The sequence below is a fragment of the Thunnus maccoyii genome, chromosome 23 (genome assembly GCF_910596095.1).
Source record: "Thunnus maccoyii chromosome 23, fThuMac1.1, whole genome shotgun sequence".
Taxonomy (NCBI): domain Eukaryota; kingdom Metazoa; phylum Chordata; class Actinopteri; order Scombriformes; family Scombridae; genus Thunnus; species Thunnus maccoyii.
Genome location: NC_056555.1, coordinates 6678922 through 6698343, shown reverse-complemented (window position 1 = coordinate 6698343; position 19422 = coordinate 6678922). Strand labels below are relative to the sequence as shown.

Here is a 19422-nt window from a genome sequence, read left to right as displayed (position 1 = left end):
ACTTTCACATTATTTTTACTGTGCAGTTTTAATAGTTTTACTTAAGAAAAGGGTTTTTAGTACTTCTTCTATCACTGCCAATACCAGCATTCCCAGTTCGAGAAAGGGTGAAAACAAAGCAAGACAGCATTTGCCTGGGACCCTAAATCACCGAATCCCTGATTATTCCTCCCCAACGAGCCAGAGCGTAGCCTCAGATCCTCAGACAGGGTCCTTTTGTCTGTTCCTAAGTCCAGACTCAGGTCTAAAGGGGAAATCCAGCTCTGGAAATCCAGTTGCACAATGTTTTATTTGTTACTTTTACTGTGTCTATTTTAGTCACCATAGCTTTAATTGCTGGATTTCATTTAATTGTGATGTTGATTTGTTTTATTTTTCCTTTTTCCTGTAAAGGACTTTGGACTGTTGTACTGAGTGTTTTGAAAGGAGCTATATACATAAAGTTTATTATTATTATTAGTGGTATTAGTATTAGTATTAGTAGTAATAGTAGTAGTAGTAGTAGTAGGAGTAATAGAATTGTTTTATTGACAGGTGATGTCATACCTGGTCATATGACTTCCAAAAAATTCAAGATATCCCTCAGGACTCTACGTTGGGCAATGTATTTAACAATATTTTTAATTGTGTGAAAGTGGAAGGGGTCACTTTTACTGATAATAATGAACCAAGCATCAAGCATCTGACAACCAAATGACCTGGATATTTCCTCAAGAGTTGCTGTTTTTAAATATTGGCCTGACTTCATGTTATTGGGGTTTGTTTTTTAATCTTTTTGCTCCCTAGTGGTCAAAACTTTAAATTCACTTTACCTGTAATGCAGATTTAAATTATTTTAGTTTATTTTAAATAATTGTTGGAGAATTTGGGCTTTGTTTTTATTATTTTTATATAGTCATAGTATTTCACTCAAAAGTGGTTAATTTCACACTGCGTGACTGTATGAGTGTGATAACACAATTCCTTGTGTGCACACAAATTGTGCCTCAGCTCAGAGGCTGCATCCTATGAAGTCCAATTTTCAAGCCTCAATACGTCACAATGAGTCAAGACCTGTCCTGTTTCTTCTTTTATGGTTCAACAGGTCATGACTGTTGTGTGCCACTCACTTGTTTTGAGCTCACAATGACACTCTTTGTGAGGATACAGTACAGATTTTGTCCACCATACTTCATTCCACTGAGGATTGCATTTCCATTGTCTGTGTTCTTGGAAAGAGGAAGCCCCTGAGAAGAGTGTGTTTTTTGGGAGTTAGCCAACAAAGTTTATGAAACAATAAATATTCTTTTATATATTGGACTATGGTGTTCCCATCAGATCAATTCAGAATCATTTCCAGTTGCTCTTGGTTTTCTTTAATGAACAGGTCCATTTCTTATGTCTTTAGACAGGAGCTTCTAGGGTCAGGATCATCTTTTAAACCCATAAAAAGCTCTCATATGCTGCCTTCACTGCAGCTTGTGAGACTCTCCATAAACCTGCATAATGGTCCACAGTGTAAGTGTGTGGTGTAACTGGTTGCCTCCCAGGTGTGAAAGCTTTTAAGTGGATCAATGTGAAGCAGATGAGTAGATGGTATGTTGATGGTATGATGGTATGTGCTGTGGCTCGCTGATCCTCAGGTTGTCCTGGAGAAACCACAGCGTTTGATGAGACTCACCCGACAGGTCAGGAGGTTAAGTAATGCTTACAGCAACAGTAACACTGCAGCCTGGAGCCAAAAGGCACCTCTGTTGTGAGACAGTTGTTATAAACAGAGCCGGCCTCTGACCTTTGGGATTTGCATGTAAAAGCTGAGCTATGACACAATACGGAGTACCACTGTACAGACATGAGAGGAATGTTCTTAGAACAAGAAAGGGGAGAGGGAATCTCGAACATGCTTGTGAGTAAGCACGCAGGTATGTGTGTTAGGTGTCGACTCTCAACATTAGACTAAATATCCAACCTCTGAACTTATCATCTGACTACTTTGTTATTTGCTGTACTAATCTCCATCATTCAAAAAATCATGTATTAGTGTAGTCTACTTACGGTATGCCGATCTCAAAGATGTTGTTCTGGATTAGCTGCTTCCCGAGCATGATGATACTGAGCTGAATGCACAACTCAATGAGGCAGCCTCCTGGAGCACACTGAGGGAGACACACTCAGTTTGTACACTTATTTATTATCAACTGATGTCCTACTTATTCAACAAAATGAAAGCATGCATAGAGATGCATACTAACCTCTTCCATCCGATAATCGTTAAAGACGTACACGTAACTTCCCGGTCGACCAGCAAACCTACGAAAACACAAACACACAATAACGTCTTAACTTGGATTCACTTGGTACTGTAGCGATGTGTCTCTTTCTCAACAACAGCAGTAAGCCGTTGTGTTATGGCATCAAGTGTAATCCAGGTGAATGATATGTGAGGCATGTTAATGCAGGGTGTAAATGGTGCCATACAATTGATTTTGCACAAACACACTTCTACACACACACACTGATACAGGTCTTACCGTCCCTTGAAGAAAGCCACGTAAAAGATGGGTGCATAAGCGTTCATGAACTTGAGCAAGAAGGCTTTCAAGATGAGGCGCTCCTCGAAGTTGGTTTCCGTTTTAGGAATCTCTGGAAAACAAAGTAAAACTGTAAAAAAGACTTGTCATTACATTGCTATGTGAGCTCTGAGGGCAGCAGGGTGGGTAAAGAGACAGAAAACATGTTAAATGGTGTATGAAGTGGAACATATGTAAAGATATTAGGTCAGGCTAATATTTTATTAATGGATGTTTAAGTCTTCCAAACTGGTTTTCCAGAGTATGTCTGTTTAGTCCATGATGATAACATGAGAACTGAGTCTGTTCTGATAGAGAGAAGTGGTAGATGTGTCAGTCTGACTCTTGAAATGGAGTTATAAAATGATCACTGTGCTGGAAGTAGGTTAAAATACTGGGACTTTTAACATGGCATATCCTCTCTCTCTCTCTCTCTCTCTCTCTCTCTCTCTCTCTCTCTCTCTCTCTCTCTCTCTCTCTCTCTCTCACACACACACACACACACACACACACACAAAGAGACACTTTCCCTCTCTCACACACTTCCCCTTCCCATTCTTTTCCTCTATTTCAGAGGTTTTGAATATGAATGTAAATGTGGTTGAAACCTCCTGGGATGACTGATGGGACTGGCTGGAGCATGAAAACATCAAAGTTTCATCAAACTGTCCACCCAGAGGCAGAAAGACTCTTTCTTTTTCGCACACGCACACACACACACACACACACTTACACAGAGAATAAGAATTTTTTCATGTAAAAATGTTGATTTGGTTATTGAAAACACAAGTGACAGAGTTTACCCCTGATTCCCTTTAGTAACCAGTAAGAAGGAGAAGAAACCTCAGCTGGACATTAGACAAATATTAAAATATGTTCAAAATTTTTCCTTGATACTAAACTGCTGTTCATTTGAAAATCATACAATGCAATAAAATGAGAGTGACACATGGCCACTGCAAGCGTTATTGCACAACTAGGAAAACAAATTGCCATGCGGACTTGGACAACCTTCAAACACTGACTAATGGCATTTTTGTGCTTACCATTATGTTTAAAGGAATAGTTCAACATTTTGGGAAACATTATTATTCACTTCCTAGCTGAGATTTAGATGAGAAGATTGATACCACTCATTTGTCCATTAAATATGAAGCTACAGACAGGACATGGTTAGTTTAGCACAGAGACTTGAAGCAGTAGAAACAGCGAGCCAGGCCCTGTCCAAAGAAAATAAATAAAAAAATAAAATATATATATATAGATATGTAAAAACTATACCTATGAGCTACAAGTTTACCTATAAAGACATTATATCTTGTTTATTTAGTCTATACAAAAAAATCAGTGTTCGAAAAATAACAACCATAACTTATTGGCTAGCAGTTTCCCCTTTGTGCTAAGCTAACAGTCTCCTGGCTGTACCTTCATATTTAACACAGACATGAGTGGCATCAATCTTCTCATCAAATTCTCAGCAAGAAAGCCAACAAGTGTATTTTTCCAAATGTATATTTATAACTTAATTTTAACAGGACAGGGACTCACTGAGATTAAAAAATTGTTTTACTGGAGAGATCGTGGCCAAAGCAGTGCCACAATAAACATAAAACATTCAGTAGAGGTTTCAAAACATGTAACAAGGACCTATATAAATGTTAAACTATTTCATAATAAACAACACAATTCTGATTCTTTACTGAGGTCAGTTTGTCAAATTGCTGGAGATATTTGCTCCATTTTTTGTTTTTTCTGTATGTCCATTGGATTATTCCTGCCACTGTATTATAGGAGTGAAGAATGCATTTGTCTACCTAGCTCAGTCAGCCACACCGCCACAGCGCCGTAGATTTCATCAAGGATCAGAATAACCACTAAGTTGATGATAACCGCAGTGGCTGTCACCGTCACCCGAACGTTGGACTTGGTCTCTGGGTCGGGGCTCATCGCCATCAGGGCAGACACCGTGATGCGGTAGATGATGACACCAAAAACTGCTGAAAACGTCAGTCCAAACTGGGACCAAAGCAAGAAAATGAATTAGTCATAACTCAACCGTATTTGTCTGATACTTACACTGCAGTGGTTGGAATGAATATTTCAAAGAACATCAATGTAGGTCACTCGTCCTCATTTACTGTATGTACATTAACTTTGTCATCTACATGTTTATTTTTCTATTTAAAGTGCTTTCATCCATACATACTGAGAACATGTATGCTTCTAAGTAGAGCATTAACCTGATTTTTATGTACTAACCATGAAGAGAATAGAGGAAACGTTGATGAAATATCCAGGAAGACGGTCTTTCCAGGTCAACTTCTCTATGGCAAGCTAATAGGAAAGAGAGGAAGGAACAAAGGAAGGATGAGACAAAGTTAGCAGTCACTCATACAATGGCCTATGCTTCATCAACTTTTGGGGGGAAATCTGTGGTGCAGAACATGGAGACGCCTACTGAGACATCTCAGAAGAGAAGAAAGAAGCTGTTTCATTCATAAAAACTAATCTCAGTGTCCCGTTGTGAGACGCAGCGTCACGGTTCCCTTTCCTGCCTTCAAATGATTTATAGAAGCACATGGAGACGCTTACTGAGACATCTCAAAAGAGAAGAAAGAAGCTGTTGCATTCATAAAAATGAATCTCAGTGTCCCGATGTGAGACGCAGTGTCACGGTTCCCTTTCCTGCCTTCAAATGGTTTGCACTGTAAAAGCTAAATGGACAGCTGAAGCAGGCGCAGTACTCCAGGCATCTGTACCTCACCGCCTCCACAGGAAACATTACTACATCTCAACAGTGACATAAATGAGCACAATAGCCCGTTTTACAGTCTGCATCCTACATTTGGAGACCATCTTGGAAGAATGTTTTCTTTCCATAGAATTAAATACCCAGATGACTCCCAATTCGTGTGATTTATCCCAAGAGCTGATATACTGGTAGATTTATGTAGCTTTTCCTATTGAGATGTTAAAATATCAATACGCAACACAGGAAAACAGTCATTTATTGGTTGGACTTTTTGAGAACTTGAGACCATATATGGACAACTTTGTGCTACACATTTTCTAATCTGTGGCTGTTCCCCTCTATTTCTAGTCTTTATGCTAAGCTAAGATAACTGTCTGCTGGCTGTAGCTTTGTATTTAGCGTAAGTTACAAATAAGAGAGTTATAGTGATCCTCCTATCTAACTCTCAGCAGCAAGTGTATTTAAAAAAATGTCTAACTATTCTTTTAAGACTATGAACTCCACAGTAAGCCAAGAAACCGGCAAAACCTCTCTTAAACATAAACAGAATTTACCCACAAATACACTCCTGTCCTAATTTCTAATTAACTAATGTTCAAAGTCAAATGGCTCAAGGTCTGATCCGCTCTTTATATTTTTGGACACGCAGAGAAAGAGTAAAAATTGTCACAAGACAAAGTCATCAAAAGCAATCATCTGAAAGCTGGACTCAGTTATGAAAGCTCTGGATGGTCTGGTGCTAGTGTACTAGAGTGTGTGTGACTTGGTTCTCTGAACTCTGAACCACTAGGAGAACCTGACCTACTTGTGCCTGAAAGAAAAGCCGTTTGACTCGCCTGCCCATGTTTAAATATGGTTTGATCTCTGCAGAGACGATGCTGCATCTCCATTCCCAGGTATGTGACCCCCTTCACCCCAGCATCAGTGATTATAGGCATATACACACATATACTTACATGGGCAGGCTCAGGCAGAGGCAGAATGGAATTTCACACACACACACACATAGACACACATACACACACAAACACATACGCATGCATGCACACGCACAGACTGATGGACACAGACCCTGATTATTTTGTGCACTTGAAGACCTCCAATATACTAAGTAGCAGAACAACAGCACCATCTAGTGAATATACTGACTCAGTGCAACCTGCAGTGAATAAATTTCCCATACACACACACACACACACACACACACACACACACACACACGCATGAACGCACGCACATGCACATATGAGGCCCCAGAACATACAGTACCAGTCAAAAATTTGGACACTTTTTCATTCAAGTGAATGGGAAGATGTGTCCGAATTTTTGACTGGAACTGTATATGACATATATATAAACAGATATTTATTTATTTTAGTGGATACTGATTTATTTGGATATACCGGTATATTATACTTATTGCTTATGTATTTATTTCTTATTTATCAACTTAACATTATTACCTTCTAGTTGGAATAAGTAAAACCTGCGTACACATCATACCCTACCAGACCATAGGAATCTCCTTCCATTCAGTAGCCAACAGTAAAGGCATTTTTAATGGCAAAGACAATCTAAATGTAAAGGTCTATTAACTAGTGTTCTTTTCTGAAAACTAGTAAGTGGACCTTTGAGCTTAGATTCTCCTGACTATAAGTATTATGTTTACTAACTGCCGATATAATCAATAAGATGCAGCAAAATATGCAGTTATACTAAAATATTAGGGTTATATGTAAATGAAGCCTGTATGGAGGACACATTTATTCATAAAAGCAAACTCTGCCTACAGTGTGTTGACTATTAGATCTTTAAAACGAGTTTTCAGATACCAAATTTCAGCAACAAGGATAAAGTTATGTTGTTTAAGGGCTGAAATGCCCCTCTGTCCCTGGCCAGTAAGAGCTCCTGTTACTTCTATGCAAGTGGGTTTCATTTTAGTGTGGTTCATTTTCTGCATATCTTTAAATTGAAAAGAGGCATCTTTATTAAATAGAAGTGTCTTTAAAAGGTGAACACTGATGAATAGTGAGATAAGAGACACATTGAGGAAACATCAACAAGGTTACATTTACTCATTCATCTAAGAATTATTTGAAAACTGTCTCTTCTACGTGCTCCACTCTTCTGCTGTGGCGTGGAAACCAAAGATGCATCATCTTTGTTTGTGTGGTCACCACTTCCGTCAGCCTTTCTCCTGGTCCTTTGCTTAGCAGGTCTGTCTGCGCTTTTGCATAAAGATGAAAAGTTTTTTGAATCTCTAGAATATTAACATCTACAATGAATAATCAGTACAGGGAAATGATATAACATCTACTTTCTGCCTTCAGCTGGATTATCAGCCTCCCGTTTCCTTTTATGCGAAGGCTTTTTTGGGAGCTCCGGCTTTTTCTGGTGCAGCACGACTGTGTCCCACCAGACTCTGGCATCTTCAGTCAGAGTCTGGTTCACTCTGGTGGACTGTGGCTGAACGCTGCTGGAGCTTTGGGTGGGAATACATGTAGATTTCTGGCTGCAGGTCTCCTTCACTTGGGTCTCCGGTGCAATCCTCAGAATCTGCTGGATTCTGACAGATTCTCCTTCAATAACCGTAGAGCAAGTGGCTCCAAGGCTCTCCATACAAGGAGCCTCCTTCTCTTTGGCCTCCAGTGTCTTTCCTACAGATGCAGACTGCAGTGCATTGTCCCACCAGAGTCTAGCATCTTTAACCAGAGTTCTCGTGACTCTAGTGGGCTCACCATCAATGACCATCGGTATTGGGCTTTCGGTGGGCCTTGATGGGAAGTGAAATTTCCCCTCTTTCAGGACTTTTGAAGGAAGTGGACTTATCGTGAGCCGTGCCATGGCTGCTGTGATAGCCACAACACCACTATCCTCTGTGGGAAGAGGACGTGTGTTCTCAGTAACTGTGAGTCTGGCCATGGCATCTGTGACCTCTTTCATGAGGGGATCCTTGCCTTTACAATACTAAGAGAGAATATTTGGATGCATGTTTAGATCATCTGTTATTTTAACCTTAAAAACTGCCAGAAATACTACATGTAAAGCTGAATAAACCCTAAATTAAAGCTTAACATTTGCAATAAATATAGAAATATTATTTCTATGTAATAATCGAAGTACTTGTGTGTAGAATTAATAACCCTGATAATAATTTTTCATTTACATACACTTTACCCTGACTGATTTCAAAAGTGCCATGTTCCTTACTGACTAGTTATAGTTCTGTATAGTTCTGTGTATGTCTGTGTATTTCCCTGCTAAGGTCAACAGGTCAGTGGGCTCAGCATTTACTATTAGTTAGAACTGAACTCAACCTTTTAAATGATGAAAGTAAGCATTAAAATGTGCTTTATGTTTACATTGTAACTACTCGTTTACTTGTCTCAAAGATGAGACTTAGTATTTGTTTGTGTTAGAATACAGATAAATGAAGACATTTAATCAACTTACCATGCCCGTCTGAAAGCTGTTGAAGCTTGTAGCAAACATTGTTGTTGAAAACTTGCAGAATATTCAAACACTGGATACTCTCTCTGCGTTTGTACTCGAAGGGTGAAGATGTAGAAATGAAGCGGCTCAAATATCCTGAAGGCTTCTGTTGTGTTTGATTCTAGAACCGTCATGATGTCATTAAGGTTGATGGAACCTTCCAAACAACTGGCTGACTTCAGCTTTACAACCAATAAAATAACAATTACATGTGTATTTACATTTATAATTATTACAACTTTGCAAACTCGTCTGATTCCTGATATTCAGTTGGAAGAAAACCACCAACACAAACACACATCTTCATACAACCTTCAAAGACACAAGCCCTTTGTCTTTATTGAACATGATTGCACTTAATACCACAGAAACATTTTTTTATAGTGTTTAAACCAGGATGTTCCTCTTTGGAAATGTATAGTAACACAAAATGTACTTTTCTACAAAATCAGTCCATTACATGTATTTAAATGTGTCACTGTTGCATCTCTTTATATTCTTATGCTGATGATCCATGCTGTACCTCTGAGTCAAACTGAATGAATTAAATGAATCGGCCTCTCAATAGGACTGTTTAAAATGTTATAACTGCAGTAGATGTCAAGGTTTTTCATGATTAAGTACAGTATATGTCCAACCTCTTGTCTATTTAACCTGTATTCTATATATTAAGCATGCCTTTAAGAACTGCCGTTTGGGCCCAAGCCATCATTTCAAGCAACATATAAAAGAGCTTTTCTAGTCATGCTTTTTTTCATCATATATATATATACACACACACATACACACACACACAGAGGTTGACAAACCTGAGGGATCACCTTATTGAAGGACAAAAAGACCTTCAGAGTGGAAGTGTGTGTGTGTGTGTGTGTGTGATGGTTGGTGGGGACAGTCATCTGAGATAAGAGTAGTAAATGGGTCAGGTGTTATATTTGGCTTGTACCCTCCATTGAGGAAAGCCCAATGAAGACATCATCTCATGACAGAGACTCACTCACGGTCATTGTTTCTCTATGTGGCGCGTGCCTTCTCCTCATCCTCCTCCCTCTTTCTATCTCTCTCTTTGTTGTTTTGTTCGATGAAAATATACACAACAAAATAATAAAATAAGTGCCCAGTGCAAAAAATGCCATCAGTAATGATGCACAATGATGATGATTCATTAGTGTCAAACATCTCCATTTACTGCTCACTATAAAATTACTCACACACAGACACACACACACACACAAATGCTTGACCTTGATTATAACTGGTGCCAGAAACATAAACTGCACATTTAAGAAACCCATATCAGAATCAAGTGGTTCTTTCATAAATCCATTATGAATCTCGACAGAATTCTTGTATTCTAATCAGCTAGTTAAGCAATGCAAGCAAATGAAGCTCTGGATTGTACAGTAGCTAAAAGGAAATCTCTGGATGGTTGTCCATTTGGAAGCTCCATGCAGTTGTTTAGTCGTGCCCATTCTTATGAACTGCAAGCTGTTGTCTTTAATAGGTATAGATTTGAGAAAATGCAATTACACCTATAATACTGTAATTGTAAGACACTTGGTGGTACCATAAACCAGATGTTTTTAGCTCTTTGAATATGTCTCACATTATTACTACTGGCAGGTCCTACTACAAGAAATGATTTGAAACAGAACTTTATGTCCATCATATCATTTTAATTAATGTAACAGATTGTATGTTTGTATGATGCATTGTTTATGTGCCAAGTACTCACAAATAAATTATGGCTATTCTACTTGATTTACTGTATATTGTGTTAGGTATAAAATAATATCAACACACTAGTGTAAATCTAAAACATCTTAATGCGTGACTCAGTTACACAAATAACCACTTCACGTATACCCTTGAAATATAATCTAAATATATTTGATCCTCCAAAATATTTCATTGTCTCAGCTAATAAATCAAACACTTGTGTGTGTGTATGTGTGTGTTTTAGAGAGTGCTGTGTCGCCATAGTGACGGTCACTAATCTTACCCCTGGCTTCCTGCCCAGCATGTATCACACCCACTCATCCGCCCTCCCTCTGTTTCTCTCCATCCCTCCACTTCTCTAAGTCTCTCTCTGTTTATTGTTATTTCTCTCTCTTTATCTTCTTCTCTTTGTCTCTCTTGATGCTTCTCTTGATGCCTCATTTTTGTTTTTTTTTAGTTTCACATACATTATTGGTTTTGAAAGCTGGTATGAGTTGTTGCCAAAGCAGCAGATGCAGGAATATACTGTATTGTAGTTACACCATTCAAAACAGCAGTTAAATAGACATTTTTCAGGAAAGGCACAGGTGTAACTCATGACATTAATTAATTAATGAGCTCTGTTCCAGTTAGGATTGCCAGTGAGCCATACCAGCCAGCAAGCACAATAAGACATTAAGCCAAAGGTTTTTACAATAGATTAAGGATACAGTCTGATTGGTATTATTCTATTTTACATATTAATTCCTGAAAATATAAATATTTAAAAACAGATCACAAATATATAGTTCAAAGGGTAATTTACTCAACAGTTTGGAAATGTAATTTTTATATTGCCAAGCTGTCGGTCTTTAGACGTGTTTAAGACAAGATTATGTGTATTTTTTTATTTGCATGTATGTACAAGTTCTCCCACACACTCACATGTTTTATCCAGAAAAAGGGAAGGGACTGAAAATCCCTCATTAGCATCAGCTGTGTGTCATCAGTTCTGTCCACAGTCCTTCTTAAACATGTCATTAACTACTAGCAGGGTTTCATAAAGCTGACTAACCAAGTGATTACTTGACTTTACGTGGGTGAACGTTCTGGCTTTTCTAACTCACTTCCTGACTTTTTTCCTCTCTGCTTTGGAACAAAAACACTCTCCGCCTGCCGGAGTTCGCAGACACGCTGCCTCTGTCTCTGTTGATATCTGTTTGTCTAAAATAACAGCTTTGTCTCCTCTTCTGCTGACGGCAAGTACATTCTGTTCCCTCACTGCAGCCAAATATACAGATTATTTTAGTACAAATAAATGTCTAAACTAGCTCCATCTGCATGGATATAAACAACTCTCCATGGCCTACTAACAGCTTGACTAGACTAGAACAACTGAGGAGTTTCACTCTGAAAATGAAATGTTCATGATGAAAAAAACTGACATCTTCTCTGACAGAAACTGATGGTTATACCGCAAGATTTATAATAAAAAAATCTGCATTCGAAAACAAGCAGATAAAAGGAGAGGAGAATTTATGAGGCTAAATTCTTTCCAAAATTCGCACATACACACACTACTAAGGGATTTGAATGAAAACCACTTGAACATAATTTGTTATGAATGTCATTTCTATATGACAAGAGAGAAGCTCACACAAGCTCGCTCAGGACAGAAAATGTGTGTATAGATGCAGTATGGAAGATATGCTTTACGATAGTCAACAGACCCTGAAGAAATGGTTCTGTTATGCTTTTAATCCCACAAAGCGACTTGAAAAAATTAATAAAGCTCAGTTTGTTGCTGTGACCATCACATGTCTAGATTAATGTAAAATTTACAAACAATGCACAGAAAGTTGCACAAACAAATACCTGAGGAGTTGAGATTGTAGCAGCCAGAGGATGGGACAGGAAGAGAAGAACAGATAGGCAGCAGCCTGCAGGAGAGGAAAAGGGAGGATAGGAGAGAAGAGGGAAAGGAAAGGAAAAGGGAGGTGAGGAGGAGGAGGAGGAAACGGAAGAAAAAGGGTAGAGAAAGAGGAAGAGGACAGGGGAAAAGGGGCAAAAAGGAGGAAGAGGAAAAGGAGAGGAAAGGAAAGGAAAGGAAAGGAAAGGAAAGGAAAGGAAAGGAAAGGAAAGGAGAGGAGAGGAGAGGAGAGGAGAGGAGAGGAGAGGAGAGGAGAGGAGAGGAGAGGAGAGGAGAGGAGAGGAGAGGAGAGGAGAGGAAAGGAAAGGAGAGGAGAGGTTACCGGTATTCCTGCAGCCATGGCAGACAGTAGTTTTTGTCTCCATCTGTCCTTCCCTGTCACTGTCCCGTCCTCCTGCTTCTCTGGCTGCAAGACAGACGGACAGGTTACACACACACACACACACACACACACACAGAGCCACATTCATGCATAAACATACAAAATACAAAAACATATGCACATTTACAATAGTCGCTGTGAAATTTGTCATTTCCTGGCCCAACCTCAATATTGACCTCCTTCTGTCTTTATGTATTTTATTATAAACATGATTGTATTATTGTATTCATAATCATATTACACTGCTTGGCTCACAATTGAGACATCAGCAGCTATAGCATATATCATCTCATCACAGTTATTTTCTAATAATATTAACATGCTTTTCATTTCCTATCAAATACAAGTTTTAACATTTCAGCTGCTCTCATAATTTATCAACTGATGTATTCAACACAATATTACAGTAGCTTTCTGTATGCAAACTAATAGTAGAAATCCAAAAGTAATAATGATCAGACAGATATATTTTTTTTTAAACTCTGATCCTTCTGCAGTTCATTTTATGACCCATTATTTTGTAATGTGTCTTAGTGTTGCTAAATGTGTCATGTATGATAGTTCAATCTGCTTATAAGTTCGGTTTAATAACCTACAAATCGTACGCGACACAATTATAATGTATAACACAGAGGCGCAAAATCACACAAAGCCAGTCAGAATATAGACTTGCGGAGGTCATGCTGTAACTGTACATAATCAATCTTTTCGACCAAGTCCTTTAAATTAAATCACAAAATATCTTGTTAGTGTGTAAGATGTTGTTTGTCTTTGCTTTTTTGTACTGTCAGAAACTTAAATCCATTTTATGACCTGACAAAGCTATGGTTAAGGCTTGGTCAAGTTTAAGCACAAAAATCACAGAGAGGGATTATAGTTTGGGTTAAAATTACTACTTTATTCCATGGTGAGGGCACCTCGTTGTCATGGTTACAATAACAACCACGTGGTTAAGGTCAGGGAACAATCTTGCTTGTGGTTAAAAGAAACCAACACTGATTGTTGGTAGGAAACAGGAGAAGAACAGCACCCTCGCCAACATTTTACTGACCCATCATCCACCCCGACCATGCGGTTCCATAATTACATCTCTCTACTTCCTTCTTTGCTCCCGGCGGACAAGAGTCATAATTCCTACGACCACTAGAGGGCTTTGTCACTTGAACATAATCATTTGGGGATTTGCTGAAAGTCTGATTCTGTCATTTTTCTTGGGAGGACAGTCTCTTTTGAATTGCCTGTGGAGGAACTGAGTGGTTGTTTTTGCTTTTGTTGAAACGCAACCAACAGATGGCGCATACTGAAACACCTGTGGGATCCTTTGGGTTTCCTATTTTTATTCCACGGATCAGGTTTTGCAATGGTGTGGCAGTGATTCTGTATCATGTGAATTAGTTCCTGTCTCATTCTGGCTGTGGCAGGAAGCCACGGCCAGGATTCAGTGTGATTGACCCAATTTACAGAGGAAATCTAGATCATTCCTAATCACTAGATCACACTAATGTCTGCCGCACGCATTGGAAACCAAACGATCAGGATCATCGGGAACCATCTGAACCTCCAGATGGTTCCATCAGTAACTTTCTATTTGCTTAGATTTAGTGAAATCATGTGACATAGTACTGTTGACAGCCAGGTCTCACTGAGAAAATTCATATTTTGTTCATATGCTATTTCTATGGAAGATTTAAAATGCCTAAATAAAAACAAGTCGCATGTCTTTTTTATGTACAAATTTACTATGTCATAATTAAATGAAAAACATATGGTAAAAGGAAAATAATTTAGCTTTTTGTCTTGAATGAATTAATGTTTTTCATTGTGACATGAATTTTCCAGGCCACATTAAAATCAGATCACAACACAGAAAGCAAAGGCCCTGTTTACACCTGGCATTAACATGCGTCTCAGGTGATCCAATCACAGGTGGACAGCTCTAAGTACAGGTGTGAACGCACCCAAGACACATTGAGGACGCATTGAGATCCAATCACTCAGACCACTTTCGGAGGTGATCTGGGCCGCATGTGACCACATTCATTTAGCAGTGTAAACACAATGTGTCCTGGGCCACATTGAAGGACCACCTACTCAACTGACGTCCTCTATTTTCCTACAGAATAGGCACGAGAATAGCATTGCTGCCTCTCAGTCTGAGAACCCTCCGTCCAAAGCTGTGTTCAGCTTGTTTGATAACAGGATAAAGAAATGTATTATTTTGTTTTTCCGTTTTTCGTGTGAATTAAAAAAACGTAATCCACCTCTCGTCTTTTCCTGTTTTCCCCGTTTCCCTAATCCTGTTTCCTCATCAAATCGACAACTGGTATAGAAATAAAACCAAAACCAGAAAATAACTTCTAGCTTCTTCTAGCTTGTCTGTCTAAAAAAATATTTCAGAAGCTAAACGTTGCTGGATAGTTTCCTCTGTCTTGTCAAGTTGATAACTACAGTTTTTAGTTTTGCTGCGCTGCTAAACATAATGAGCTCAGGATTTATCAGGAGGACAGCTGCTTTACACCAAACAGTTTCACTCTATGATGTATGTAACAGCTGATCTATTGGATGTGTAGAAGAACACAGAACATTAATTAACATTAGATCCTGACCGATGCTGTTGGCGTGTCAGTATATGAATGTTCGGACGCAGCGCAAGAGCAAATCAAGCAGGATGAGCATTTCATTTGAAAGCTCAGCTTTGGACGGAGGGTACACAGACCCCCGGTGATCCCGCTGAAATGATGTATGTGTTTATTTGGATATAGAGCAGGGAAGTGAGATCTGATCACAAGTGGTCGCTCAAGACACGTGGAGATGTATGTTCATGCCAGGTGTAAACAGGACCAAAGTGAAGACGTGTAATGTTTTTCAGTGTTGTCCAGCAGAGAGCAGCAGAGAGCTGCCAATACTTAAATTAAAGCGCTGTTATTACTTTTCCTGAGGAGGTGCAGGGGAGCTTTTAATTTTTTGAGATGGAGAGGCACTGTTCATGCCAAAATGAAAACCAATCAACTATCCAATCACTGCTTTGGGATCGGAACCATGGGCATAGCTCATCAGTGCAGGCATGAGCTGTTGGCAATAAGTTACATTTGTTACACCTAGAGGGATTTTCACTGCACTTCTGTGCCCCAAGCTGTGATTGGACAGCTGATTGTTTTTCCTTTTGGCATTGATAATACATCTCTGTCCCAAAAAATAATCAGCTCCCCTGCACCTCCTCATGAAAACTAACGATGGTGCATTGGACCTCTATGCTGCTCTCTGCTGGACAACACTGAAATGTAATACACCTCTACAGTTTAATTAATCATTTAACAATTTATTCAGTTATTAGACAAAAAGCTAAATAAATATGCTTTTAACAGACTTTTCATTATATTATGGCAGTAAATGCATACATAAAAGGAAATGCATGAAATAATGTGTATTGTATTTCATTTACTTTATTTTGATTTTACTTTGTTTGATTTGTTTTAATTTAGGCATTTTACATCTTCCATACATAACACACACACACACACACACACACACACACACACACACACACACACACACACACACACCCACACATACACACTCAAGAGGAAAAGGAAAACAGGCTTTATGTGGTCCTACGAGCTTAATAGATGGTGGTTTCTCATCTTTCCTACCTCATTCTTTTTCTTTTTTTTCTTATTTTTCTGCTTCCTCTGTCTCTTCTGAAGGAGGATGGTCTCATATTTTGGTCTGGGGTGTTCCTGAGGGACAAACAGGAGAAACAGTTGACTTTGGGTACATATGTGTGAATGCCTGTGTGTGTGTGTGTGTGTGTGTGTGTGTGTATGGTGCATATCTACATTTTAGCCCAGTCTCTGTACAAATTACATTCATATTGGACAATTCTGCAGCAGATGATTTGTTCAATGCCAGTGTGTCCTTTATGTGTCCTTTAAAGAATGACAACAATCTTTCATTTAGCAAATGCATTATTTTGCGTTACTTGCTATGCAGGGATATTGTAGAAATAACATTTTTTAAAACTTTGGCAAGACATTGGTACTGACCGATCAGAAACATTGTTACTGAGTTTAATCTGTTTTGCAGAATCAACCACGATCAAAGTTCTATCTTGTGATATAGTTGGCACATTTGTACCTGTGTGTTTATATGTATCAACTATCTGTGTCTATTCACTCCCGCATTAATGTGCATGATGTCTTAATGTGCATTAGTGTGTTTTTTGCATGTGTAAATACAGTATCTATATATACCTCATCCTCCTCGATGCCTGTCAAATCCCAACTGAAGCTCAAACTGATCTGACGACGCTTCCAGTGCTCCAGGAACAGCACCGCTGCACACACAAGAAAACAAATGTCACACAAATCACAAAAATGTTGATTACAGTCTTTATAATTAACATCCTCTCTTAAATTTACAGTATACAAGATCATCTTTGGCGAGGACAAATCACAGTATGCTCCTGGTAATGTGGCGCAAATACGGTGCTACACCTCAGTATTTGAAAAAAACATTAAAAGGTTAGACTATAATTTGTACTGCAAACTGCCTTTTCAGGTTTCAGCTTTTTAGTTTTTTCTCTACATTTCGTCAATCTTTATTGTGTGTCATTTTAGCCTGTCACTCCCAGCAGGAGGACCTGCTCTTGAGCTGAAGGAGATCATAAGATATTAATGAGCAACTTCATATTCAGCCCGCCTGTTCACACACACACATGACATATGCGTATGCACACACATAACCTCACCCCACAGGGACATGAAGATGGCGAAGAAGACGGTGGCAGGGTTGTCGAAGAGGTGTGAGGCTCTGGCGGTGCCGCAGGCAGTGCTGAGCTGCCAGAAGTCACATGCTCCGTCACACAGAGGGCACATGGTGAAATTGAGACGTTCGTCGCACATCTCAAGACTTAAAAGGGAAAAGATCAGGAATAATTATATGTGACAATATTAATACTTTAGTATTGTAGAATTTAAATGATGCATTAAATCTAAAAACAAATGTACAAAAACAACTAGAGTTTCCTTTTGCAGACCCTTGTGTCTGTTACAATCAGCTATTAGAACTGAATGGAACTTTTAACACACAACCATAATACAAGCTTCTCTGCTTTGACCCTATTCATAGTCAGTGTAGGCTGAATTATCAACCTTTTGCTTGATGACACACTAGCACACACACACTGCCAGCTGTACCTTCTGTGTTCCTCCCACACAACCCTTACTAAAGCCAGTTTCAGCAGGTATCTGGGCAATCCCAGTCTAGTGTGTGTGTGTATGGGCCTGTGTGCATACATTTAAACTGTGGTAAGCATAGGAGAAATCCCTCTTTTCTTTCTTCATCTAGGGTTAGATATCATGTTGCCTTCAGCGTTTAGCTTAGTTAAAATCAGGAGAAATGTCATTGAAAGAGCAGAGGATGCAGTAGTCATTTGGGCTGTTTTTACAGGTTTGTGTTAGTAGTGTGTCAACCAGACATTTCCTTTTTATTTTTATTGAACAAAGTAGTTGGGTTATGTCAAAAAATGTCATATCTCGAAATGTAGGATTTTACAATTGTTTTCTTCCACAAAGGAAGATGTGATGCAGTTTGTAGTGAAACCTGGAACTTCTACTGAGGCTTTCCAGTGTGTGTACATGCATACGCACAAACATGTATATTACCTGGGTATGTCAGTATTCACAGTTGCCACCCCATAGCCAAACACAATGATTCCCACTATGGAGGCTGGTACCAGCAACTGAGTGTAAACACCGAGCCATGCAAAGTACAGGCCGATCTTCTCCCCAAAGTACTTCCTGTGGGGTCAGAGGTCAGGGATTATAAGGTGAAAGCTACAGTGGAGATCATGGTTTTGCCATAGTAGAGAATTAAGCAACACGCAACACAGGTATGAGAACCCTAATGATGTTTTTGATCCTAAAGAAGAGCAAGTATAGTGTTAATGTTTAAAGTGAATTTTAATTCACTGAGTTGAGTCTTCGGGAAGCACTTTCTTAGATTTGTTTACAAATCACACCTCCTTTGCTCGGACTGGTAGACTTAACCATGGATTTCAACCTTAACCATAAGCATCTCTATTCGGTGGTACTTGCTGGGGGCAGTACACAACAAATGCTACGTGAGACTCAGGGCTCCTTAAAGGACAGGTTCACTATTTTCCAAGTCTGTCTTAAAACAATATTCAGGTGTCCATATGAATATTGAAACAAATTTTGCTTGCTGTGATCATTCCTCCTGTTCATACTGACCATTAGAAGATCTCTTCCAAATGCGTTTACAATGTAAGTGATGGGGGACAAAATCCACAGCTTTCGTTTTAAGCAAAAATGTATTTAAAAGTTTATCTGAAGATAATATAAGGCTTCAGCAGTCTGAGTTAGTCAAATGAAGTGGATATCTTTCACCATCTTTTTAGTAACAAATTCCCTAATTTGTCTCAATGGACAGTGTTTTCCTGTTAAGCTGTGGTGGAAGGATTGTCACAAAAAGAGGGAATTTGGCAATAAAAACACAGTACCTTTAAAAGATATTGACTTTATTTCACTAATTTGGACAGCTGAACCCTGATATTAGCTTCAAATAAACTGTTGAATATATTTTGGAGTGGAAAGAGCAC

At 38.9% G+C, this 19422-nt stretch overlaps 2 protein-coding genes across 4 annotated transcripts in view; both read right to left on the bottom strand.

Annotated features, from left to right (window-relative positions):
- Positions 1-19422, bottom strand: part of ano2b (anoctamin 2b) — a 66459-nt gene that overhangs the window by 26818 nt on the left and 20219 nt on the right. Inside the window, exons 10-19 of one of the 2 annotated variants that reach the window (XM_042403888.1) lie at positions 18467-18601; positions 17551-17711; positions 17054-17136; positions 16454-16540; positions 12744-12827; positions 4809-4883; positions 4364-4565; positions 2511-2622; positions 2232-2289; positions 2035-2135 (exon numbers count right to left, since the gene is read on the bottom strand). In XM_042403888.1, coding sequence (XP_042259822.1) covers positions 2035-2135; positions 2232-2289; positions 2511-2622; positions 4364-4565; positions 4809-4883; positions 12744-12827; positions 16454-16540; positions 17054-17136; positions 17551-17711; positions 18467-18601 — 1098 coding nt within the window. The remainder of the gene's footprint in view (positions 1-2034; positions 2136-2231; positions 2290-2510; positions 2623-4363; positions 4566-4808; positions 4884-12743; positions 12828-16453; positions 16541-17053; positions 17137-17550; positions 17712-18466; positions 18602-19422) is intronic. The other variant, XM_042403889.1, reaches the window with a different exon arrangement.
- LOC121891128 lies at positions 7352-9081 on the bottom strand. Of its 2 annotated transcripts, none has more exons than XM_042403890.1 (3): positions 8755-9081; positions 7619-8268; positions 7352-7528 (listed from the first exon to the last, which is right to left on the bottom strand). In XM_042403890.1, exons 1-3 carry the CDS (start codon positions 8791-8793, stop codon positions 7381-7383), a joined length of 837 nt encoding a protein of 278 aa, XP_042259824.1. In that variant the 5' UTR covers positions 8794-9081; the 3' UTR covers positions 7352-7380. The 2 variants fall into 2 exon arrangements, with proteins under 2 accessions (XP_042259824.1, XP_042259825.1); XM_042403891.1 differs by having other exon boundaries at positions 7352-7523.

Excerpts from the sequence above, each read along its gene's own strand:
- LOC121891128 (XM_042403890.1), bottom strand. The coding sequence starts at position 8,793 with ATGTTTGCTACAAGCTTCAACAGCTTTCAGACGGGCATG. Across the intron at positions 8,269-8,754 it reads ACAGCTTTCAGACGGGCATG|TATTGTAAAGGCAAGGATCC; the intron begins GTAAGTTGATTA and ends ATTCTCTCTTAG. Across the intron at positions 7,529-7,618 it reads AATCCAGCTGAAGGCAGAAA|CGCAGACAGACCTGCTAAGC; the intron begins GTAGATGTTATA and ends TTTATGCAAAAG.